This window comes from Erinaceus europaeus, chromosome 18 (genome assembly GCF_950295315.1).
Source record: "Erinaceus europaeus chromosome 18, mEriEur2.1, whole genome shotgun sequence".
Lineage (NCBI taxonomy): Eukaryota > Metazoa > Chordata > Mammalia > Eulipotyphla > Erinaceidae > Erinaceus > Erinaceus europaeus.
The window spans coordinates 62,313,223-62,340,817 of NC_080179.1; the positions used below are offsets into that span (position 1 = coordinate 62,313,223).

At 34.9% G+C, this 27,595-nt stretch overlaps 1 protein-coding gene across 2 annotated transcripts in view; it reads left to right on the forward strand.

Moving 5' to 3' along the window:
- The window catches only part of ARHGAP15 (Rho GTPase activating protein 15), a 785,763-nt gene that overhangs the window by 399,521 nt on the left and 358,647 nt on the right, over positions 1–27,595 (forward strand). For both annotated transcript variants that reach the window (XM_060178060.1, XM_007539658.3), the window contains exons 7-8: positions 2,177–2,275; positions 3,409–3,538. In XM_060178060.1, the coding sequence (XP_060034043.1) occupies positions 2,177–2,275; positions 3,409–3,538 (229 nt within the window). The remainder of the gene's footprint in view (positions 1–2,176; positions 2,276–3,408; positions 3,539–27,595) is intronic.

Consider the following 27,595-nt stretch of genomic DNA (forward strand, 5'->3'; position numbering starts at 1 on the left):
AGCATGTACCAAAATGCAAATGTACTGCTGAAGCACTTATATTTTATCACTGTTTGAATTTACTAGACTGAAAACTGAACTGTGTTGCCTCTCTCATAAACCTTCAGAAGTAGTATATCTAATTATGTTTGGTCTTAGACTTTGAAAATGTTCTTTTTATAATTTTAATAATGGTTTATTTATAATAGCAGAGACATATATTAGATTGTACGTTCTGTTTGGACTAACTCATTTTTCTTTGTATATGTTAGCAAATTGAGACATTATACAATACATTCATAATCAAAATATTTAAATTTAGATTAGGATAAAGGTAGAGGTCAAGGACATTACTGGGTTTGGGGGACTAGTTAGAAATGACCTTAGTAATTTTTAGGTGACTATTCCTGTGACAACACTTTCCTAAGTAAATATTTGAAACTTTATGTAAGTAATGAACATTGCAAGGGTGTTCAGATAATTAAGCAGACATCCGCTTAACTGCCTTCTTATGGGATATATAAAACAGAGGGCTATTTTCAGGCTATTTTAAGTCACCCCAAATCTTACATATAATTATTCTTTAAAAAAAAAGAATGATTCATCCTAGTAATCTGTCAAATTCTAGTTTGGGTAATTAGATCCGTTATTTTTTAGGCTTGCCATCTCATCATTTCACATACTTTGAATAAGTCTTCTTTATACAGCTCTGAAGAGTTCCAATACTTCTCACTCAATTGCATTGCAATATTGAGCGATACTGTATTCCATATCAATGTTTGAAAAATGTATGACAAAAGAGTATATGTGTGTTTGTGTATGTGTGAATGCTTGAAGACTGCTTTCAACTCCAATATCACTGTGCAGAATGGTTGTAAAGAACCCAAGTTGGGGAGGTGAGTGTTTTGTAGACACTATCACAGGGAAATGAGAAATTGTAATATACTAACCCTCAGTAAAGTGATATACAAAATAAAGATAAATCAACAAAATAAAAAAATAACTGAAATGAGCTATTTAGGCTAACAGTTGCCATTTTAATTATAGAGTTGTAGAGATGTACTGAAGCATGAATTGTGATTCTTCTGAAGCTGTGCCTCATTGCAAGATTCACCTCTTTCTCAGAGCAAGTAAAGCTGAGATCGGGGATAAGCTCCTGACTGAGCATTTTTGAATTGTCAGTCCTCTAAAGCTCAGAAGCCTTGCATGATGTGTAACAGTAGGAAATGTTCATCTACCTACTGAAACAAACAAACAAAAAAGTCAGTAATACAAAGGGAGAGCTTCATACTTCAGATAGCCTAATACATAAAGTGTGTCCAAACCCATTCTAATCAGAATATTTTCTAAGTAGCCAATTATGTGTGAAATCAAGAGTATTGCCGTTCCTTTAGACGCTTCTCCTTGTCTCCTAATTTGGGGGTAAAAAGATTCACTGTAATGGGAAACATACAGTTGCATATTAAATATGCCAACTACTTAAAAGTACTGAGAATCTGAAATAGAGATGTTCATTTGATCAATATACTTCATGAGAGGCTTAATATGTAAATGAACTTTTATTTTAATCTACTTCTTTTGTTGGGCAAATTTGTCCTTTGTTAATTTTCTATAGATCTTTAGTGTCAGAAATGTGAAATAGGCAAATGTTATTCATTTGAGTGACCTTTTGAAAAAGTCTGCATTCGTCTCTTTAGTAAATAATCTGTTTTAGAGCCTTCCACAAAAAAGAAATCAAATGTAGAGATACTATTAGATTTCAAATAGACAAGTAGCAAAGAGCCAAAATGCAGAATAAATTATGGCACGTGCATGTGCATTCTTCTGAGATTCTGACTTAAGTGGGGACAGTCAGCATTATGCTAAACTTCCTAGGTTTCCTCACCTTGAGTTGGAGTAATTTAGCTTCTACCCTTAGTTAATTTTTCTATTATTAAAACAATAATCAATTTGTTGTATCTTGACAAAACAGTTTATAGAGAGCATTAAGAATGATACTAGCCTCTCAGTTCCCAGAAAAACCAATTACTAAAATATATGTGTGTGTGTGTGTGTGTGTGTATGTGTATTTGTGTACTACAATGTGCTTTAAAAAGAAAAAGGATATACATTTAGTATATCTTTTTTAGAGACTGCATTATATATACTAAAAAAAGCTATTTTATGTAGTTTGCTTACCTGTCATTTTTTTTTTCAGATCACAACAATATCAGGAAATGAGTTCCTTCTACAGTCAGATATTGACTTCATCATATTGGATTGGTTCCACGCTATCAAAAATGCAATTGACAGATTGGTATGTATTTGTTTTGGCTGTTACATTTATTAATTAAAATGTACTCATTTAAATCTGCATTCAGGCATATAACACATTTAAATGGATTCTATGGAGTAAGATATTAAGTTAAGTTAAAATATAATCCACTGAAAACCTTTTTCAGCAGACAGGGTTTGTGAAACTAAATTCCATTTGATTTCTCTTTCAAAAATACCATACATTCATTCTCCCCCTAAAATAACATGACCATTCACTTACAGGGGCTGTAAAAAGCACACAAGTGCTTAATAACAACCAAATTTTTCATTTTCAGTTTTATGTACTCTGTAATACATGTTCTTGAAAATAAATATCAGTGCTCTTAAACCATATTCACTGTTATACAAGTAAATAATAATCCTTTATACTGATTTTTATTGTTCTCCTAGCTAAGTTAGATCATTTTTCTCATGAAAATTACATACTTAGAAGTTTATGTAATGACCTTAAATAATAGTTTTGAGTGCCTTAAGTCAAATTATTTAAGAATATTATTTAAAATTTAAATTTTTCTTGAGAGTTTCTAGTAAGTTATACAATAAGAACATAGTATTTTCTGTATGATTCTATCCTAATTTAGTGAGCAGTTCTCCATTAAATGATTTTGGGGTTAAAACTTAAAGAATAAGATAAAGATTTGTCTTTTTCCACCAACAAATAGACATGTGTAGTACACACACACACACAATCATCATACACAGTTTATTTTTGCCATCAAGAAGGGTGATTCTAGAGTCAAACTACCTGAGTATGAGTTCTGGTTCTTTATTTTAAGTGTGATCTTCATCAAATTGTTTTTTGACTTCAGATTTCTCCTCTGTGGTGAAAGCAGAGTAATAATAATACTCAATTCCTAGGATCACTATAATGTTCCCTTGAGTTAAAATGTGTAGAATGACTGGAGTATTGCATGATATTTTTCATCAAACACCATTTACATATAAAAGTATTACTAAATTTAAATATTGATATTACCAAAGAGGCCCTATCACAAAATAATTATCTGAATTCAAGTTTCCCATTCACTGTAGCATCAAAATAGATCCCCAATCTACTTAGTGAAGTCTTTCTTCCTTATAAAATTATCTAATCTAATTGTTTGCTCTTTCCAGCCAAAAGACCCAACTAAAACCTCAAGAAATCGAGAATTATTCAAAATCCAGAGATCCTCCAGTACTGAATTGCTAAGTCACTATGATAGTGATATAAAAGAACTGAAACCAGAACACAGAAAATCTTTAAGTAAGTAGTTTTTCGACTTGTTCATTTTAACTGTGTCTAAATGTGGTGCTTATGAAATATAAATGCATTGAAGTAAGATTTGAGCCAAATTCATACTACTCATGGAAGATTCGTAGCCATTTCCTGGCCAGGGATTCATGCACTGGAGGGCAGTCTGGGCGCTTTGCTCACGTCATTGTTGGTAATGCCTTTGGAGAAAATAATTGTTCCAAGGTCATGGTCTCTGCTTACAGCAAACCTCTGAATCTCTGAGTAATCAGCACGGTGTTCAGATTGATGATTGATTTTAAGAGTGGGAAATGTCAAGCATCTCTAAACCTGGTATGCTGACTATTTGATTTTTGCATACATTAAAAGATATATGAGTGACCATCAGAGTTGGCACAACTTTAACTAACATGCAGCATAACTTTCCACATTTTCATACCGACAGGAAGACTGAGTAATGGAGACTATGAATTTATTCTCAAATGCCACACCTACTTCTGCTATTGTAATAGATATGAATCTGGAGTTTAAAAAAAAGGGGGGGTTGCCTGTTACATGATGATTGTTAGTATATATCTTGAAAGTTTCTTCCTCAATATAAGGGGCTTATTAAAATGTGTCATATGTCTTGCAGAGTTAGTTTGTACCTCAGTGTCCTTAAAGTGTAAGTAGAAATCTCTGCAATCCAAAGAGTATTTATTTCCCAGTTTGAAAAACATAGACCATCTTCTGGATCATCTGCGGTACTATCCTCAATCTTCTGAATCACCATTTACCTTCTATTATTTTTCTCATAAAATATCAAATACCCTAGGATTTTTTTAACCCCAAATGTTTTATTTTATTTTGTTTTCTTTCACTCCCAGACCAGAAAAAAAAAAAAAAGAGTGAAAAATTGTTCCTTGGAGGCTCCTCAGTGGTGACATCATATATGTTTGAAAACCTGGGTTCATTCCCCAGTAAATAAATAAATGCATACATACATACATACATACATTTGCTTGGAGCTGACGCATAACTCAAAGTTAGAGCAACGAATTTCATGCCTGAGGCCCCTGAACCCCCAGGTTTAGTCCCCAGCAGTGCTACTTGTCAGAGGTGAGTTGGTACTTGGCTTCACTCTTTTTTTTTGTCATGAAATAAATATTAAGAAAAAATAAAACAAAGACCATAGAAATCAGTAAACATCAAGACTCAAAAACATAGTAGCAAAAACCAAAAATCATATATTGTCTCTTGACTTTTATTTCAATACAAAAACAAAAATGGCCATTTAATCTTTAATGATAGCACTCATATAAGTAAATGTTTCTTTTCTGTATTTTAGTGGCTAGTCATAGAATTAAACTTTTTAAAGAGTGGATTTGCTTTTTTCAACATATAATATGGTTAATAACCATTATAACATTGAATGGAGTACATTCAAGATTTTTATATTACTTTACTTTTGGAAAGCATAATGACAGACCATCCACACAGTATCACATTTGAGACTTGATAGTATATTAAAAATAGTGATTGACATATTCTATATTTGACATTTGAAATTTTTTTCAAGTGAGAAATATGCTGCATGAAATCTCTCACATGTTGATCCTAAACTTGAATACCCAAACTCAAGGATTTGAGACATGCATTTGGCTTTTTTGTCACCCCCCCCCCGAGATTAAATAACTATGTGAAATTAAAGTATTTCCTTCCTTATTAGTAGTCTAAGCACAAACTTTATTGTCAGTTTGCTGCTTTGGCTTCCTGTGCCCTTGATGTTCCCACGAGTTTTGTCGCCAAGTTTGCAGACAGATAAAGCCAGACACACTTTTTGTAAGGCATGTGAACATCATTAAACAGCTAACAGGTGGTCACTTCATTGTCCAGTTTCTCTTTATAACATGGGAAAAAAAATATCTACTCACCATGAGTGAATTCAAAGAAAGTCAAATGCTTAAAGATACTTTGCTTTAAAAACTATGATCCTAACTTGCCAACATGATTAAGTACTAGTCAGTTTTTTTTTTTTTAAGATATCAGTTGAGTTTAGCATACATGAAGCCAGAATATTCAATCTAAGGGCCAAATCACTGTGGGAAATTCAGGACACCAGCACAGGACGAGCCTAAGAAAGCAGCTCTCCAGGGAGGGCTGTTATGGAGCTTGAGGAGTCAATCAAAGACAATGCTAACTTATTTTTCCCAAGAAAAGGGATATATCTTCCACAAACGGCAAAGAAGAAAGGTTCAATTATAAATATTGCAATAAATATCCTTGGAGAGATTTCTTGCTTTTTTGTTTTTTAAATATTTATGATTCTATTGACATGAAGGTCAAAAATAAGCAAAGCTTATTTAAAACAAATAACATTAACTGTTATGAAGGCAGGACAAGAAAACTAGTCCCAGTAACAAACTCAGACTCTAAGTCACTTCTATTTAACAAGACCTGTGAGGGGAAAAAAAAATAAAGAAGAAAAAGGAAAGAAAATTTTTAATTTTCTTACCAAATTCTTTTTTTCATAGTATTTGCATATGCTAATTCTGAAATATTTTTGTAGGGCCAAGCAAATGAAGAAATATATGAATACTGTTAGGAGCCAGAGTTTTTAAATTAGATTTTTTTTTATTTTTCTTTTTTTCAATGTTTTTAATGAGAGAGATACAGAGAGAAAACTACAACAAGAAAAAACAGAGCACTGTTCAGCTCTGGTTTATAGTAGTACTGGGGATTGAACCTGTAGCTTTGGAGCCTCAGGCATAAAAATCCTTTGCATAATTATTATGCTGTCTCCTTAGCCCCAGGAAACCAAAGTTACTGTTGCTTTGTTTTGTTTTGCTTCCTTTTATTGGAGAGAATTAATAGTTTACATTCAATAGTAAAATCCAGTAGTTTGGACATGTGTAACATTCTTGATTTTTCACATAATACTCTAACCACCTCCCAGGTCCTCCTCCACCATCATGGTCCAAGATTTGAACACTCCTCCCCTACCCCAGAGTCCTTTATTTTGGTGCAATGAACCAAGCAACAAGTTTTTAGTGTAGACAAGAGGCATAAATCAGAGATGGCCAGAGAAATGTTGAACATTGGATTCAAATGACACATTGGATTAGAGTGAGATGTGCAAACTCAGTTTGATATACAAATGCACACACAATTTGAGTTAAACCAATATGAAATTTCCTAGAAGCATTGACACTCCATCAGCAAGGAATTCATTGGGTACATGAATCATGGTTTTTAAATTCCATTTAACTAAGAGGAACCAGAGCTCCTTGGAAAAATGGCTGATTCTGATCATGTCATGGGGAAAGAACAACTGGAGCCTGAAACATCTATTTATGCAAGAAAGTAAAGAAGTGATCAAAGAACAATAGGACCCTGTCAAAAGGACACAGGAACCAGTTTGAAAGGACTCCCACTGACTAAAGTGAATGATGACAATAGAAAAATTTAACAATGAATAAAATTAAAACTTATAAGTACATCCTGAGCAATAAAGAAAAAGAGCAAATTCTTCCTTGCAGTAGGATGTTTAAACAAAAATAAGTAAAAGGAATAGTGGGGATAGAAAATAATTTTAGAAACAACATAGTTAATACAGGCAAGGACCATTAGTGAGGAGCCAGGCAGTGGCAAACCTAGTATATAGCACTTGTTACCATGTGCAAAGACCTGAGTTCTAGACTCTAGTCCCCACCTGCAGGGAGAAAGATTCATGAGCTATGAAGTTTGAAGAGATTTCATAAATTTTCTATTCTTTGAATTCTATATTCATAAAAATGGGTCTGCTACAGTCCTTGCAGTATTGTGGGAGAGTTTGAAATTAGATATATAAATACTTAGCTCACAGCAGGCACTCAATAAGGAGGAGCTCTTATTATTATCCTCTATGTCCCCAAGCTGATGGCACCAAAGTAGGGCATGAGCCAAGGGTGATGTCTGATGGGAGATTGGAGCAGGGCATATATACTTGAAATTCTACTCCCAGAGTGTAGAGAAAATATGGAAAAGGTGCCAGCAGTGGATATGGGAGTCATAGCTACAAAACTCTAAATATGAACAGCTGGTCTTTCCTCTGGCGACTCCCCAGGTGAAAATGGCAGCCAGGGCATTCTTGGGAACAGCCTACCAGGAAATAGTTGAAGAGAGCCAAGAGATATTCTTGATTCTTTTATGCCCCCAAAGAGTATTTTATTAAGTAGCTCCATTGGATGGAAAGTTTTCAGTATCTAGTGACTGTCCTTAGACACACTCTCTTTCATTCACTTATTTATGATTCACCTTTTTTTTCATTAACAGATATAACTAAAATTAAATTTCTTGACTCTCCTCATCTACACTTGAAATTGTGTTATTCTTTTAATTAATTGTTAAGCTATGGAATTCATGTGTATTGACATCTTGAATAACGTTTATATAAAACTGATACTTTAAATAACACACATAAGCACTCCAAAATGAACAGAATTACAAGAGCAAAATCAAAAAGAAGGAGAATTTAAGAGAAATCAGTTTCCTTGTATCTGTCTTTTGATTAAATGATAATAAAAATGTGCTTCTGGGTGAAATCCTAGAAGTATCTTAGGATGTTCTTCCCAACCCCACAAACTTTCAGTGACGCGTCTTAACAAGGGCATATGAACAAACGTACAGAAATAAACACAGGAATTGAAAAATTGGAGGAGATATGTGGTCAAGATAGAACATAAAAATGTTGTGAACCTTTAATTATATCTTTGTTTAAAAATTTGCCTGAAAACTCACCAGGGACATGCCAAGTGAAAACAAACTTGACAGAGAAGGCAGTTAATATTTTATACTAATATAAATAATTATAATACACAACAGCAAGTAGACTATAATTCCCAAAATGCAATTGTAAACTGGTTGCTTAGACCTCAACACATAACAGGCCACAAAAGTACACTTGAGTCTTTTGCAACCATTTAGTATGCTGTTTCAAACACTCATTCTGGATTTGTTGCACCACCACCAGTCCCGGGAGCTAAGACTTCTGAGTCTCACTGCTTCACATCTGGTTTCCCTTTCCCTCATGCTCAACTCCAACTCCACCAAAGCAAGTAGCATTCTCGGGATGATTTGTGCTGAGATTGTTCTAAACTTTTCAAAATCTCTGTTGGTGGCCTAAAAGGAATGAAGAACCTTGAAGCAAGACAATACCAGAGAAAGTGAAAGAATGGAGAGCTGTGCAGGAAGGAAAGTTTTGCAGGATGGGCAAAGGTTTTATATCTAGGGTAGATATCCTTTGTAAGAAATGTAGGTAATGATAGATTAATCCTAGTATTGTCCCAAGTGTTACCATTAGAAATATTTAGATACTGTGCATGCAAGCTATCATGACTTGATTTATTTTGTATGCTTGGAGAGTTTCACAATTAAAAACTGTAAGTACAGGACTGCTGAAATTCCTTACATGGAGAGTGTGCTGCTTTGCTGTGTGCATAACCTAGGTTCGAGTCTCGTTCCCACCATGAGGAAAGAAGCTTCAATGTTATAGTCTCTTTCACGACTCCCTTTCTCCCTCTCCCTCTCCTTCTCCCTCTCCCTCTCTCATTCTGCCTCTAAATATTAAACAAGCAGCCCTTGAACAATACTGAAAGTCAAATTCTGACCTTTAGCACACATCTGTTTGTCCTCTTAATAGAGATACACATGTGGATTTTCAATTATTTACACCTGAGCATTATTATGAATAAAATATAAATTGTTGTGCCCCAGAAGGTGGTGCAGTGGATAAAGCACTGGACTCTTAAGTATGAGATCCTGAGTTCAATCTCTGGAAGCACATGTGCCAGAGTAATGCCTGATTCTTTCTCTCTCTCTCTTCCTATCTTTCTAATAAAATATTAAAATATATATATAAATTTTTGATGTTTAAAAAATTTCACATGTACATGTATACCCACATGGAATTAAGCATCTTTCCTGTTTTTATTCGATAAGAGAATATACACGTTTTATAACAATGATTTGAAGAAAGACCAAATTTTCTGAAAAACGTGTTACACTAAGACTTTTTTTAAAATAGAATACATTAAAAACTCATTGTTTTGTTATTTTTCCTGAAAAGTCAATATATTTTTTTTCTTGTGATCATGATGACCTTTCTTTTAGTTAGTTACATAATTAAAGAAATTTTGTAAGGTACTTATTATCCAAAATGGAATATTCATAGCTGTTTCTTGGATAAATATGTAATTAGTAGTTGTTTAAGACATATATTGTGAAGTTTGTTCTAGAGACTCATATAAATACATATTTTAAATTTGCTTATTAAAAAATTTGGATAAAACCAACTAATCTTGAAAATGCATGAAAATAATAACAGAAATAAGCCATCTGCCAAGAAAGTCAAAACAATACAAAAGCTGCAAAAATATATGTATCTGATTTTGAAGAAACAAAAAGACCTTTTCAGAAAACAATTATTGAAGGTTAGTGTATAATATTTTACTTTACTGTGTTTTCAAGGGAATAAATTTTCTAACTTATATAAGATGGTCAGTCAACTAATTTATTTTAATTTCTTTCTAAAGTCAATATTGCTTTTCTACCACTAGTTTCATTAACATGTCTCTGAGAAAAACAAGCTATTAAACTAATATTATATACTTTTATTCACTATAGCTATCAAAGACAGGCAATATTTAAATTAACAGTGCATATCAGTTCTCAGTTGTTCCAGTAGGTTAAAAGAGTTATTTAATTCACATCATCCCAGTTCATAAAAAAGAATAAATGAAAATATATGTTCTTAAAGGTGGAGAGTTAAATATTACACCCAGAAAGTTGGTATAGATCATGCATATGCTTGATCACTAGCCATCTGAATTATTTTGTCAAATTCGTGAAGGTTCCAGGCAGGCCTTCACTGAGACACTGTGTGACCATAGTGATTGCTCTGACATATATTCCCAAGGTGCTGAGCAGCAGTTCTAACTTTCTAGGGGAACAACAGATTACACTTTCTTCATATCATGCAGCTCTTCATGAATCACTGAACAAGAGGAACTGGTTATAAACTAAGCAAATAATATTGTGATTAATCTCTTCTTTCCCATCTAAGGGGTTGATCTTGCCCCCTGACCTGTGGGTGTCCGTTGTCATGTATCTTGTAGGATAAGCTGCTCTGAAAGTCTATCTAACCCTATCAGCACTCAAACACTAGATCACCCCATCTCCTTCTGACCCTGGCAGTAACTCTGTGAACATATTTCCCCTTAGACAAACTGTTTTTAATCAATTTCTTATTTCATTAGGTCAAATGGCATCTTTCTTTCAATAATAGGCCAAATGTAGAGGGCTTTTGCTCTAATTCTCCAGCAGTATTTCCTTAGAATTATTATACTACTATGATTGTCAACAGTAGTAAATACATATCCTTTGGTTGCCTCTGAATATTTTCCCTCTGTTGATTCATGAGTCTACAATTGGCATAGGTTACCATTTTCTTACCCATTTAGGTATATTATATCTGTTTACTGTTGTGACATCAAGTTCAGAGCACCTTGGTTAACATGATAAAGTATTCTTATAGTGAATCCCTGTGCAAAGATGATACTCATTTGAATGAAATTAAATGATCACTATTTTCAGTTCACAGGATGTATTTAGTTTAATAAAGTGTATGAACCATGCAACTTTTCTTCAACATCCTGTAAGAAAATAATTTACTATTAAATACACAATTCTGAGTGTTCCAAAATAAGTCTAAGCGCATGCTCAAGAATGTGGTTTTTAATTGTAAAAGTACTTCTTCATACATTGTCTTGACAATAGGTGATTTTTCTCTATCATAATAAAACTAATATCCACCTAAAGTAAACCATGTAGTACTTTCACCTAAAGACTGAGATCCATGAAGAGCATTTGGGAATATAGTGGTCAAATAGAAAATTTATGGGTAGTAGTGTGCCTTTTGCAATGGTGCCCTCCACAATTGAAGTCAAGGACTTTGGAAGGTGGTTCCTTAGTCCACCACATGGTTTGCATATATGAAACCCTGGCTTTGCTCCTCATACTATATAAAAATGCAGAGCAATATTTTGACATCTCCTGATTTAGTGTTTCTCCCATCTTTCTTCTTCCTTTGTCTCTTATTCCTTTCTTTCTAAACATATAAGTACAAAAAAATTAAACAATAGAACTAGGAGGCCATTTGGTTGTATTGTAGTTGTGTAAAGCTCTTGGCTCATTTCCCTGAGCTGCATAAAACTAAATAAATAATTTCAAACTCTGGTACCAGACATTTTACACATTTCTTTTCTTATTCTTTGTCTTTCTTCCTTTTTTCTAATTATCTTTATTTATTTGATAGAGACATCCAGAAATTGAGAGGGAAGGAGAAGGAGGAGACAGAGAGGGAGAGAGGCTGAGAGACACCTGCAGCCCTGCTTCATCTCTAGTGATGCTTTCCCCCTGCAGGTGGGGACTGAGGGCTTGAACCCGGGTCCTTGTACATTGTAATATGTGCTCAACCAGATGTGCCAACACCTGGCCCCATTTTACAAATTTCTAATCAGGTCACGGGATTGGAATGATTCAAGCCCACATTTTTCAACATAAAACTCCTTATGGCCTAAGTCTCCTGCCTGCCATAGTTTTGTTTTTTTTTTTTTTTTTGGATTTGTTTATTTTCCCACACTTCTCTGAACCATGACTTAGTGTTGGTATGCTTCACATTGGTTTGGTCTCACTCTCCCCCCCCCCCCCCCCCCCCGTATCTGGGAGATTGTGGTTTAGTCTTTGCCTTTTCCTGCTTCTCCCTTCTCCCCGCCCCCTATCCTATGTACTTCCTGAGTTCCTGAGACTGCTGCTGGAAGAGAAAGATGCAGGACAGAACTGTGTAGTCATTAGCTTAGATTAGTTTTTTGAAGCATTTGCTCGTGAATAAAGAAATACAGCTTCTCTGCTCAGCCGTGTGTCCCTGTTCTCTGTCTCCCATCTGCGAAGCTAGCCTGGCAAACTGGTGCCCTGAACTTTAATGACAACTTAGATTCCAAGAAAGTTGTGCTTAAGTTCCTGATGAAAGTAATGCTGAATTTTTTTCTTCAAGCCAAGATCTTCTTCTCTTTGCTAAATTAATTTAATTAACTATTTTTTTTAAGGTTCAGTTCAGTCTGCAACTCCACCAAGAAACTTCCCCTTGCTTATGCTTAGATGATTTCTCCTTACTTTCCAGTCAGTGCATAACTCTGTCACTGCAATTGCTAAAGTGTTTTACAGCAAGTCTATGTCTGTTTGCCTCTCCTAGACTGTCAGACTTTAAAGACTCTGTTTTCTGTTTAATTTGCACTTATATCTCCAACTAGCAGAACAATATGATGGTATCTGTGACAACCCAGAAGTAGGTCATATTGAATTAGTAAACAAGTGAATCAGAATATTCTGATGACCATTGAAACATAGCTCTCATTCTGTACTTAAAGTAAAGATAGAACCCTAAAAAATTGTTTGAGTAATAATAGATTATGTCTTCTTCCTGACTGCTTTTAATGGTCTGATAGTTTATGATCATGATTTATATCTCTCAGTTTATGTTTGGAACTGAAAAATCTCAGAGTCCGGGTAACTATGCTCTGCCTATCAAACTCATATAACTTTGGTATATTATTTTATTTTTTCATGGTGTTGAAGCCCTTAAGTGTGTGCAACTCGCTGTTCTTCAGGCAATATTTTCATTTTTTTTTTACCTGAGATAGAGACAGAAAGAGGTGAGATGGTTAGAAAAAGACAGAGGGAAAGACACTACAGCACTGTTCTATCATCCTTGGAGCTTCCCCTGGTGTCATGATGCCCTTGCATGGTGCCAAGATTTGAACCCAGGGACTCACATAGTGATAAAGAATTTATACATTCTACCTATGGAGCCATCTCCTGTTCCCCAAATAAGTGCTTTATTATACAATGTAAATTGGGGGAGGGAAAGGAGAAAAATCCTACTTGCTTTTCTCAAATTGAACATTCTCTGAACACAGTATGACCAAAAGAAAAAATATCATTCATTCTAACCTACTATATTATTTGATATAATCATTTTGTTTTCCTTTACTCTTTATCATGCTTTAGAATTCAAGGATCTGTTGAAGATAAGAAAAAAAAGATAGTCTAGGGGTCGGGAAGTAGCTCAGCAGGTTAAGAGCACATGATGCAAAGCACAAGGACCGGCATTAAAGATCCCGGTTCGAGCCCCAGCTCCCCACCTGCATGGGGGGTCACTTCAAAAGCAGTGAAGCAGGTTTGCAGGTATCTATCTTTTTCTCCCCCTCTCTGTCTTACCCTCCTCTCTTGATTTCTCTCTGTCCTATCCAACAACAACAATAGCAATAGGAACAACAATAATAACCACAACAACTATAAACAACAAGGGCAACAAAAAGGAGGAAAAAATAGCCTCTAGGAGCAGAAAATTGGTGGTATAGGCACCGAGCCCCTGTGGGACTATGTGAAAGCTTAGTAGAGTTTAGGGAAGCTCTCCCATCCTTAAATGGAGGTCTGGAGACGCCCCACTTGTTAGCCTCTCTCCTTAGAAATGAGCCAAGAGGGAAAAGTCTCCCAGACTGTTTCTCCTTGTTAGTCTCTCAAGTTCACAGAAATCCTACAGGCCTCTCACACTTAGTTTTCCCTCCTTACAAGCCAAATGATTGCCTGCCTTAAGGTTCACTCAAAGTTCATTATAGTCACTCAAAGTTCACAGATCCACTTCACCTTTTGATCACAAAGGAGAACACACTCTATCATATATACCCCTAACACTAGACAGAGAAACCCCCAAATCCTATTTCCTTGTGTCCTTTGATATCTTTGATTTGCATCAAGTTTTGTTTTTCTTTCTCTACCTCACCTTACTGGTTTAACCCCTATGCTTCTATCAAATGCCTTTGGATAATAAACCTGCCTGCATCATGAAGACTAATTGTATTGACCTTTATGTATTGCATCAATTCTTGTCATACCAGGCCCCTACCATAGGGGCTAGCTGACCTTTAAGAAACCTGTAATTTCTGACATATTTGAAAAATGTTCTTTGTTTAACTTTCTATATAAACCCAAACCCACCTTCAAATAAATGAGTGTTTGTAGCAGAATATTCCCCGATGCCACTTTTCTGAATCTCTGGGCCCCTTAGAGCCAGAGAGGGAGGATCAGTGACTTATCTCCTGTCTGGATCCACTCCACAGGAGTGCCAGCAAGCCCCAACAGTAACCCTGGAGGCAAAAAAAAAAAAGATAGTCAATTGCATATAAAAAAGAATAATCATTCTGATTATATTTGGAGTACACTGACATTAATTTATTTAAGGCTAGTTTATTTTCAATTTTCACTGTAATAAATGGTATGAAAGTGTTTTATGTGCACTTTTAAACAAGTTGTGTGGGCTTTTATAAGTGGAGTGAAAGAGAAGTTTGAGATTTGAAACAGTGACTTCTTGATGGGTGATTTATTTTGGGTTCCTTCAGAGTCAATCCTTTAGACAAATACTTAGATGTTGCTCATATTTTAGAAAATGATACCTGGAAACACAGCTGAGGAAGTGAGCGAATGAGTCAAGGAAAACCAGACAACAAATAAGTGAAAATTAAAGATACTTTGTTAAAAAATTTATCTAATGCTCCTATGAAACTTGGGAGTTTTTTTTTTTTAGATATGGAAAAAAGGAAGATTAGAAGAATAAAAATATATATTTGATAGTGAACAATAAATGGTAGAGTGGGGAAAACTTTACAACAATGAAGTGATTGGAGAATAGAAATAGTCTGGTGAATCTACAGTGTACAGAATTTGAGGGCAACAATTGGAGGTCACATTGGAAATGAACACTTGCAAAGGATCTTGCCTGGAGTGCTATGAAATTTAGACATTATGCTACAAGTAGTGAGCTCCTAGTGCAGGTCTTTAATGCAGGCATCAGACAGATACTTAGAATATTCATTTTAGTATGAATGTGGTGCATGCAAAAGAGACAGCATATCAAAAAACAAAATGTACATCCAAACAGCTCACTTGGATAGAGAGCTTCGTCAGCCTATGTAAGACCCAGCTCAGCAGCTACCACAGTGAAGGAAGCTAAGGTGTCATAGTCTTTCTCTCCATCTACACTCTCTCTCTACACACACACACACACACACACACACACACACACACACACATATGTAAGTTAATAGATCAGAGTATAGATCAGAGTAAGAAGATAAATAAGAAAACTACTACAGTGGACCTAGTAACAGAAGATATAGGTTGGAATTTGGCAGTGAGGCTCAAGAATATCTAAAGGATGGGAGCCGGGTGGTAGCACAGAGGGTTAAGCACAGGTGGCACAAAGCGCAAGGACCAGCAGAAGGATCCTGGTTCAAGCCCCCGGCTCCTCACCTGCAAGGGAGTTGCTTCACAGGCGGTGAAGTAGGTCTGCAGGTGTCTGTCTTTCTCTTCCCCTCTCTGTATTCCCTTCCTCTCTCCATTTCTCTCTGTCCTATCCTACTACAACAATAATAACTATAACAATAAAACAACAAGGGCAACAAAAGGTAATAAATAAATAAATATTTTTTAAAAAAAAGAACATCTAAAGGATAGTCACAAATTTTCTTACTGTGATCTAGAAGAATCTTGGTGGTTCTCAAACACCATTGCTTCTGTGGGTTTGGTAAAGCTTAAGGAAGTTAAGGATTTTAGGGAAACTTTTATCCCATAGTCATTCTTCCGGGATATCACTATATAACTGCTACTAAAAGTATGACTCGTGGATAGACAGCACCAATATTACCTGGGCTTTTGTTAACAAAATGCAAAATATCAAGCCCTGCCCCAAATCTACAAAAGAGAATTTTCAGTTGATTTATTTGTATATTAAAACCTGAAAAGCAAACTGTCCTGCAACAAAATTTTTATGACATGTTTACATTGAAGAATTCTACATAACCAGACACTGTGTAACTATTTACCTATATACTAGTCTGTCTTCATGCAGGATAATAACCCTGAAAATGGTTATTGTCTTACCGACCATGTTATGACAATGGATAATTTTGATCAATGGAGGCTTATTTAATCTCATCAGTCCTGGATAACACTGCTTTCAAACTAATATAGAAATAAAACATGCACTCTCTGTATATCTTTTATCTATGACATATCCAAGTCATTTAACTCTATTCTGTCCATCTCAAAAAGCAAACAACAATAATAGAAAGTACTCCCAAGGGGAAAAAAATACCTTCATCAGAATTAAAAGACAAAGTCCCAAATGATTCCCTGAAAGTAATCTACTAATCATCTGCCTGTATACATGTATAGTTCATGTAAAATGCCACTTACTTTTTTTTTTTTTTTTTTTTGCCTCCAGGTTATGGCTGGGACTCAGTGCCAGCACTACAAATCCACTGCTCCTGGAAACTGTTTTTTTTTTTTTTTCCATTTTATTGGATAGGACAGAGAGAAATTGAGGGAAGAGGAGAGATAGGGAGAGAGCAAGACACATGCAGACCTGCTTCACAACTTGTGAAGTTTCCCCCTGCATGTGGGGAGTGAGGGCTTGAACCCCGGCCCCTGTGCTTAGTATTATGTGTGCTTAACTGGGTGCATCACTGCCTACTCCCCCCACCATTTACTCTTTATTTTCCATTTGTTTCTTCTTAAGGGAATATACAATCTACATGTTGTCTTCCTTTGGTTACTTCTGCAAATATAAGCTGGACTGTGTGTGTGTGTGTGTGTGTGTGTGTGTGTGTGTGTGTGTGCATACATATCCTCATATTTCCCATTATCCTGTTAGGTTAGTTGTCATAATTCTGAACTAGCTACATCTTAGCTGTCTTCCTCATTGAGTAAGCTTATTTGTCATGCCTGCAGAAACAATCATGGCTCGCCAACCCGCACTTTAGTCATGTTGTTTAAAAAAGCTGAAGAGAAAACAAAAGTAGTCTCACAATTGAGTTATCAAAAAATAAAGGATAGATTTAAAATAAAGTCTGATTAATCCTTCCAGTAGTATGAGATTACCCTCACTGGGAAGAGCTGATAATGACTATTTCAGAAAGAATACATAATTTCCTCAAGTGAATCTTTATCTAGTCTTAGAAATAGAAACTGAAATGAGCAAACAATAATAATCCTTTTCTAAATAAGAATCCTCACAAAACTTCCTGTCAATGTCTGATCTTTTCAATTTTTGTTTTGTGGTAATAAGACAGATTGAAAGAGTTGTCTCAAAATTGTGAGAATGTCAGGGCATCTTCATCTACTCAGCTATACTCTTCCAGAATACTCTATATAACAATAATATTTTTAATCTTTATGTACTAAATAGATACATTCAGCAATAGAGAGGGGAGGGCGAGAGAGAGGGAGACAGAAAGAGCACTACTTCACCACCTGCAAAGCTTTCCCCCTGCAGGTAGGGACTGGAGGCTCAGCCTGGGTCCTTGTGCGCTGGAATGTGTGTGCTCAACCAGGTGTGCCAACACCTGGCCAGCCCCACAATAATCAAACTTTTTTGTTCCTTAGTCAGCACTTGGCATTGTTGTTTAACTGCCATATCTTATTTTTAAATTGGGCAAAACTAATTCCACAGAAAGGCTGAAATGAGAAAGAAATCACAGATTTTTTAAACTAATTTTCATTGAACAAAGATTCAGAATTTTAGTAAAATATATATATATATATATACTATGAATCACATGTGCGCGGAATCATTAAAATCCCCTCTATATCCCAGAAGAGCAAGTGACTGTGAGTTCACTTAAACTGTTTATAATTATGTGAAAGCTTTTGTTTTCATACATCTTAGAAAATTGTACTTTTACTTTAAGAGCATATTGAAAGGTGGAACTATGTAGTGTTATGTTATTATAGATGTGACTTGTGAATTAAAAAAAGAAAACCTTTGGGGCTGGGTGGTGGTGTACCTGGTTAATTGCACATGTTACGGTGCACAAGGACCTTGGTTTGAGTTCCTGGTCCCTACCTGCAGGGGGAAAGCTTTGCGAGTGGTGAAGCAGGGCGGTAGGTGTCTCTCTCCCTCTCTATCTCCCCCTCCACTCTTGATTTCTGACTGTCTATATCCAAATAAACAAATAAAGATAATTTTTTAAAAAGAAAAGATAATTTTTTTCACTGACTTAAAACTCTTAGAAGTTACCCTGTCTAGAGAGATCAATCAGTATTCATGTGCCAAACTTGTGGGCCTGAGCTTCAAGTTAATACATTACCATAAACCAGAGCTCTGTGACTCGTTTTGTTTTGTTTTGTTTTGTTTTGTTTCATTTCGGTTCGGTTCGGTTCGGTTTGCCTACAGGCTTGGTACCTGCACTATGAATCCACTGCTCCTGGCGGCCATTTTCTTCCATTTTTGTTGTTGGATAGGATAGAGAGAAATTGAGAAAGAAGGGGAAGACAGAGAGGAGAATATATAGATAGACACCTGCAGACCTGCTTCACCGTTTGTGAAGTAACTACCCTGCAGGTAGGAGAGCTGGGGGTTGCAACCGGGATCCTCAACGCCCGTCCTTGTGCTTCGCATTATGTGCGCTTAACCCAGTGCTCTACTGCCGGGACCTCTCTGTGGCTCCTTTTTTCACAATAAATAAATAAATCTTTTTGAAAAGAGAAAGATGTTAACTTTTAGAGTTTGAATAAACTTAGTGTATGATAATATTTTACATGTCAGGAAAAGATTTTTTTGCTAAACTATAAATTTCATATTTTAATCACTGCTTAATTACTGCTGTTTCAGTTTATAGAAAATTAGAGGAGAATGCAATATTTTCTACTGCAATTAGGAATAACAATCAGTGACATAATTTAAGTTGTGTCTGTTAAAAAGAAAAATGGAAACAAATGCCTTCTCTAAGTTACCACTGCCATGCTTCCTCCTTTTCTTATAACCACTTCTCATCTTTGACTTTGAAATCCAACAGTTTAAACTTGGTTCTTATTTCAGTGGGCTAATCCCCTTTCATAAATCATGCTCAAGAGCTGAAATAATTTGCACATCATTTATAGAGTATTTGCTTTGAAATATTCACCTCAAGCCCTTTTGTATATCCTTTCTCTCTAAAGATTTGTAGTATTTGTTTTGTTCTCTGAGGTATAAAAGACCTGGATAAACTTTATTCCTGTTGTTTCAAGATTAGTTAACAAAAATGCATATTAATTCAGCTGGGACAGGAACAAACCTCAGTAAAGATGATCATACACATGCCCCTTGGGAATAGCAAAGTACAAAATGTCAGTCTTCAAATCTCCTTGGACCAGCTCAAAAGAGCATTGAGGGATTTAAATTTCCAGAATATGTCTACAAATGTATTTTCTTTGTTGTGGAGAACGGGAGCTATAGTGATTATTTTTCCCTAGAAAATTGATTCTAATTTGTATTTGAACAAAAATGGAGCTATCTGAAAAATGGCTCTTCAAGAATACAGAGGGATAACCACCACAGAGTGAGGACATTTGGCAGTAAAAAATCTGTATATAGTGTATGCCATTAATTTTTTAAGTAACTTAGTTTTAAAACCTTAAACTGTAAAGTAAAATTTAGCAATCAAATATCCTTTTTTATTTCTCTTCAAAAAGAAATGGAATTGTAAGGGGCTTAGAAAATCAAAAGTAGACTTATTTAGGTAAAGTTCAATAATACTTTTTCATTTGTATTCTCAAATTTTACATTTTGCCGGTAAATCTAGAAGATGCCAATTTCTCTTATTTAGCTATATTAATTGATATCTGGTTTTGAGGTGAGAATGTGCCTTGTTCTTTTCTTAAACTGAAAATGACCATAAAACTTCTGACATTTGAGTGTTTATCTAGAAATGACTAAGTGAATTCAGGGATAATAAATCACTCACACGGATCCAGCCACGCACAGCCTCATTCCACTTCTCGTCTTTACAAGTGCGGTAATAGACATTTCCACAGTCCTCAGGGTGCTGAACTTCGCGCCACTAGGAAAGTCTGCAAGTAGCTTGATTTATCTTCCCCACTCAGTTAGCTAAGACCCAACTAAGTCAAAATCAGCAGGAATGAACTTGACTTGTTAAACTTGTTTAATAGGGAGGGAGATGCAACAATTACAAGTTTCCCTCTTTGCTACTTCAATTTCTGTTGGATGTGAAAGCCCTTGTGAAAAAAAATATTCAGATGAGATCTCAAATTATAGGTGCACGGCTGGATGATGCTGACTCTGAGTTTTCATTGTACACACAGGATTGTCTGCTGTTTTTGCAATTAATCCAGAGACAATCCCCTTGGCACTTGGGGAGGAATGTAGAAGAAATAGCCATTTTGTAAGTTGTAAACTCCTAAATTACACTAAATTAGAGATACTGTTAATCAGACACTTAGATATAGTTCAGATCTGTTTATTGTGTAGACTCATCTTCTCCTGATGGAGAAATCAATTAAATATTTAGGAATTGGAATAACTTCAAGGTTGGATAATGCATTTCATTTAAATTATGGCCCTCCAATCTGAAACATTAAAGGGGATCTTAATGGATGGAAGCACATTACTGTTTCTTGGATTGGGTGCATTTACACTTTAAAAATGAATGTGCTTCCCAGGATTTCCTATTTGTTCCACCAGCTGCTTATCGATGTGTCAGATAAACAGTTTAAGGATAAGTATGTAAAAGATGCATGTGTGACATTGTGTGTGCTGAGGTGTGTCCTTGTAGAAGAAGTTCCCAACTGTGGAGCTTTGAAAGTTTTATCTTATTTATTTATTTTGTCTCAGTAGTTTCACACTCTAAAATAGGACTCATTTGATCATGGGACAGTGGCTGAGAAAAACATTCATAATAATTGCAATTACATCTCTCACGAAGGTTCTATGTATTTCAAATCTGGGACCATTTCTTTCTATAATGCATCTTGATAGTGATTATTACAACAAAGTATTAGGACAGGATGGCAGAACTTATAATAGGTATGAGATTTTTTCATTATAAAAACATTTAGCCTGAAGGAAAATAGTAATTATCACTTGCAACCATCACTATGCCAAATTTATAAGAAGTATTGTAAGAGCAAAGCTGGTGAGTTCCCCATGCTGTAGAAGCAACGGTGTAGAACTAGTGTCTTGGAATGCTTACCATTCCAAGACTGTTGGCCGTATTCTATTCTATTCTATCCTATCCTATCCTATCCTACTCTACTCTACTCTACTCTACTCTACTCTACTCTACTCTACTCTACTCTACTCTACTCTACTCTACTCTACTCTACTCTACTCTATTCTTCTCTTCTCTTCTCTCTTCTCTCTACTCTCTACTCTCTACTCTCTACTCTACTCTACTCTCTACTCAACTCTACTCTATCCTATTCTATTCTGTTTCTATTGTCTATTCTGATAGACTGCCATCCCCATTTCACCTAGTGAGTAGCTGAGATAAAGAAAGATAATCAATGTGCCCAAGGTTATATTGCTAAGGAGTGGGATATTCAAAATTAGAAACCAAATTCTCTGACTATGTAGACTAGAAGCATAATCATTGTTCTGTGAGGCTTCTGACTTGTGAAGTGAAACTGCTGGTTTCTTCTACTTAACTAGCCTCATACACTTTGAGCCAGTCACTAGCAAGGCTACATTTCTGTTTTATAATCTGAAAATGTCAAATATAAGAGTATCTAATGCACAGGTATTTGAAGTATAACTTCGATCATATCTGCAACTATATATATATATATATGTGTGTATATATATATATATATATATATATATATATATATATAGTGTTAACAGTATTCATAGGATTTTATTTTCCCATAATGTTTTGAACCTTACTCCAAATCTTGTTAAGAAAAAAATTTCTAGATATAAATGATCAAAATCTTCAGAGACTAACATACTTTCCAAAATTATTTTGGATTTACAAAGGAGACTAGCATATTAAGTGACTTAGGACTTTAAACTTCATAAATTGACTCACATCCATTTTCAAAGATCTTGACTAACAACTGGCATAAATATAAATTAGCGTACTTCATGAAAACAAATATACAATATAAAAGATATAATGAAGATAGTGATACTTTTTTTTCTGGAGACAAATATCTCAAACTGAATTTGATAGAAAACATACTTCAGTGCATTTGCCTTTCTTCAGAAGACATCAGAAAACTCAATAAACTGACCTGATTATGTAACTTGTATGTTTATATGAAGGGGTGAAACTTGTGGTGATGAGAATACCAAATTACAAAGTTCAGTGAAGTTTCAGAAACTTAACTAGAAAGAAATTACTTATCAGCTTTTTGACAAGGAAGAAACAAAAACAAAAGGAGACAAATTGATCCTTTCAAAGTTGGGTGGAAAGAATGTCCAGCAGTCTTCCTTTGTAATCACTGTCATTGCGAGGACTTAAGACCTCTTATTTGTTAGTAATTGATACCTAGATTTCAGACTCAGATACTAAAGACTACTGCTATTTTGCTATTTTAAGGGCCTGACAAGAAAGTTGGGAATTACTTGCAGTTTCTTTTTCTCTACTCAGACTTTTCTCTGGTTTTTCCCTATAAGGAAAGTTCAGCACAATATTGAGAAATGCTATGCATGTACAAACAACTGTATTTACTGCAAGCCTCTAATCCCCCCAATACAAATAGTTTAAAAAGAAAAAGAATGAGTCATATGGATATACTTTTGCCACTTTATGATTTAAGGTAATTATTGGGATCACATCAGAATCTGGGATCTAAACAATTACAAGTATGCTTTTTGTAGTGGCTGATAAAAAAAAAAATCTTATGGGCAACTTTTCTGTATTTATTGGTTTACTGAGAGCTCAAACAGTATACTGGAGTTCCTCATCTGCACTGCTTATTAAAAAAATTAAAATGTTACACTATAGCATTATATAAGCTGCAGGTGTGTGTGTCATTATAAATTATCATTTATTTATACTACCTTAAGCTTTATTATCTATTTTTTATTACCACCAAGGTTATTGCTGGCTAGATTCCAACACAACAAATCCACCACTCCTGTTGGCCATATTTTTCCTCCTTTATTTTAAAAAAAATTACTTTATTTATTTTTATTAATGAGAAAAATAGGAGGGAGAGAAAGAACCAGACATCACTCTGGTACAAAGATGCCAAGGATTGAACTCAGGACCTCCTGCTTGAGAGTCCAGTGCTTTATCCACAGTGCCATCTCCCAGACCACTTCTTTCTTCCTTTCTCCTTCCTTCCTTGCTTCCTCCCTCCCTCCCTCCTTCCCTCCCTTCCTTCCTTTTTTCCTTCCTTCCTTCCTTCCTTCCTTCCTTTCTTTCTTTTATTCTTTCTATTTTTATTTGATAGTACAGAGTGAAATTGACAGAGGCACGGGAGATAGAGATAGGAGGGAAGAGAGATGAGAGAGAGAGAGAGAGATGCTATGGACCTGCTTCATCACACTAGAAGTAATCCTCTGGCATATGAGGACTAGGGGCTCAAACCTGGATCCGTGAGCATGCCCACGTTTGCTCAGCTGGTTGTACTACTGCCCAGCCTCCTTCATCTACTTTTAAACTCTGGATTTCTATCATTGAACATATGAACTCAATGAGAATAAATGAAATAGATCTTGCTTTGGGCCAACCCGATAGATCAGCCAGTAAAGCTTAAAAACTTATCTTGTGTAATTGAAAAACTCAATTACACAAGATAATATTCCTCTGGATTTTTTTTGCCATATTCATAAAGAAGGATTAGTAATGATCCTGTCTTATAAATGGATTGAGATAATAGCAACCAATATCTGGGGAAAAGGAAAAATAAAATGAGCTCTAAAAAGCAGGTATTTACTTTTACAGTCTAAGCATAAGTTACACAAAGCTAAAATAATGGAACCAACACAAAGGTCACACATTCATATCACAGGCATCCACTAGACATTAACTGGTGCTTTGGAAGGTGGTGAGGTAGGTAAAGCATCGAACTCTTGCGCATGAGGTCCTGAGTTCAATCACCGGCAGCACGTGTACCAGAGTGATATCTGGTTCTTTCTCTCTCTCCTCCTATATTTCATATTAATAAATATATAAAATCTTTAAAGAGTATATTTATTGGAGAAAAAAAAAAGACATCCACTGGTGTATTTCTTAATTCTCTGAAACCATAGCTATGATCACATTTAAGTACATTTACCTAATGCTATATTAATTTCACAGCCAGTAAAGAAACTAAGTACACAGAATATATTTCTTGAATGTATGAGACCCCCCATATTCAGTGACTCCATATGATAGATCATGACTCTGGTCTACTCACTCCCTCTCTATCTCAAAATAGGTAAATTAAACTTTTTAAAAATATTATTTTATAAAGGTAAACATAAATATGAAACATTGCTAAAGCATGCCTGATTTTATTAACAAAACAAAGCCAATTATAACTTGTTAAATGTACTATAGGCAAAGTCCTTTGCTTAGATTTATATTGTATTTCACATTGAACTTATCATAAATTTTGTATTCACCTGATTTCTCATCTTGAGAAACACCAAATATATTAAGGATTAATTTATATTTACTTACAGAGGAGACACAGCTATTTTAATTTTGTAGTCCAGATTATAACATAAAAATATATGTTAGAACACATGTTGCTTCTTTGAGGCTTTTATACAATTATATTTTTCCTGCTTTCCTTTAAGTTTCAGCTATTAATCTGTGTAAATAATTAGATTGTTAAATAAATTCTCTACATGTGTTTTAAAAAGATAGGAGAGCTTTATACAGATAAAAATGTGTGTGTATATATAGTATGTGAAAATACATTTTAAAGGCCATATTGGCAGATGGAAAAAGCAAAAATGTCAAGGAAAGTTGATTTAGAAATTAATATATAATAACAAAAAATTAAACTCTAGCATTTATTGATTTAACAGATGGTGAGTTAAAAAGTAAAAACAAAACCTTAAAGTGTAATTTGATTTTTTAAAATTAGTGAGATTATTTTATGAACGTATTCAGAAGTTCAGAAGTTTGTTATTTTCTAATTATAATTAAAAAAACTCTGACCTTTATGCTCCCAACAAGTTACTGCTTTAATTTAACAAATCCTGTTTAGAAATATGCATATGTACAAATATTTAATATTGTAATTTAAATTTTAATCCTAGATAAATATCCATAAACTTACAGTGAAGGCAGAAAATATAACTTAAACACTTTGTATCTTTGATTAAGAAATATGTATTTTATTTTAAGTGCATATTACACATTATTTTTAATATTCCACATTTAATTTATTATTATAAATAATATATTAAAATCACAGATAAAATTTTCTAATACTAAATAATGATGTGATCAGTCTTTCATTAGGCACAATGAAATTGATGACATGAAACAATACTAAATGTAAATTATATGACACAACCGTCAACTATTATTATCTCAGGACAGATTTAGTAGTATAAAACCAAGGAAATGTTCAAAAGTAAATGTCTAGTAGTAATTTTTTTAGAGGAAAAGAGAGCCAGAGACTTGGTTCACCAGATATGTCCTGCTACATGCACATCCCAGGTTCAAGACCAGGCATCATGTGGAGGTTCTTAGACACTGGAGCAAGATCTGACTCTGTGGTATCTCTCTCTCTCTCTCTCTCTCTCTCTCTCTCTCTCTCTCTCTCTCTGCCTCCCTACATGAATGAAAAGCCATCCTGGAGTAGTAAGATCATGTGCAAGGCCCTGTTTCTTAGGGATCCCAGTTCAAGCCCCTGGCTTTCCACCTGCAGGGGAGTCGCTTCACAAGCGGTGAAGCAGGTCTGCAGGTGTCTGTCTTTCTCTCCCCCTCTCTGTCTTCCCCTCCTCTCTCCATTTTTAAAGAGTATATTTATTGGAGAAAAAAAAAAGACATCCACTGGTGTATTTCTTAATTCTCTGAAACCATAGCTATGATCACATTTAAGTACATTTACCTAATGCTATATTAATTTCACAGCCAGTAAAGAAACTAAGTACACAGAATATATTTCTTGAATGTATGAGACCCCCCATATTCAGTGACTCCATATGATAGATCATGACTCTGGTCTACTCACTCCCTCTCTATCTCAAAATAGGTAAATTAAACTTTTTAAAAATATTATTTTATAAAGGTAAACATAAATATGAAACATTGCTAAAGCATGCCTGATTTTATTAACAAAACAAAGCCAATTATAACTTGTTAAATGTACTATCCAACAACAATGACATCAATAACAACAACAATAATAACTACAATAAAACAACAAGGGCAACAAAAGGAATAAATAAAATAAATATTTTTTTAAATTATTGTTTATTGTTTTGTTCTGTTTCCATTGATTTTCTTACATTTTTTATTCTTTATTTTTATTTGATAGAAACAGCCAGATATCAAGAGGGGTGGGGAGAGAGAGGGAGAAAGAGAAACAGAGAGAAGAAGGAAGACAGAGACACCTGAAGACCTGCTTCACCACTAGTGAAGCTTTCCCCCTACAGGTGGGACCTGGGGGGTTGAACCTGGGTCCTTGCACATTGTAACATGTGCACTCAGCCAGGTGCATCACCACCCAGCACCAGTTTCTATTGATTTGTATCCTCTGCTCTTTCTGCATCTTCTACATTTTTCACATTACATAGCAGTCTGTTTCCAAAGTCAGAAAAATTATAAAAAAACAGGGTATTTCTGCAGAAGATAAGCAACATAGGAACTACACCTCAGAAATGACTGCTTTCTTCCTCTATGACTATTTGGCATTTTTCTGTTTGAATTTAAAATTCCTGGATCTTTCCACACTGATTTTCTTCTATAAACTTTTGTTGTCCTGACATATGCCTACAATGTACATTTATAATTATAGTGTATACTACAAATTGTTTTAACAACACCCTCCATGTACATGGCAAGGATGGCACAGTTATGAAAGCAATTAAAATCTAGAGACCCAAGACATAGTTTTATTTATTTATTTATTTATTGAGGAATTAATGTTTTACGTTCAACAGTAAATACAATAGTTTGTACATGCATAACATTCCCCAGATTCCCATTTAATAATACAAACCCCACTATGTCATTTATCATCCTTCATGGACTTATATTCTCC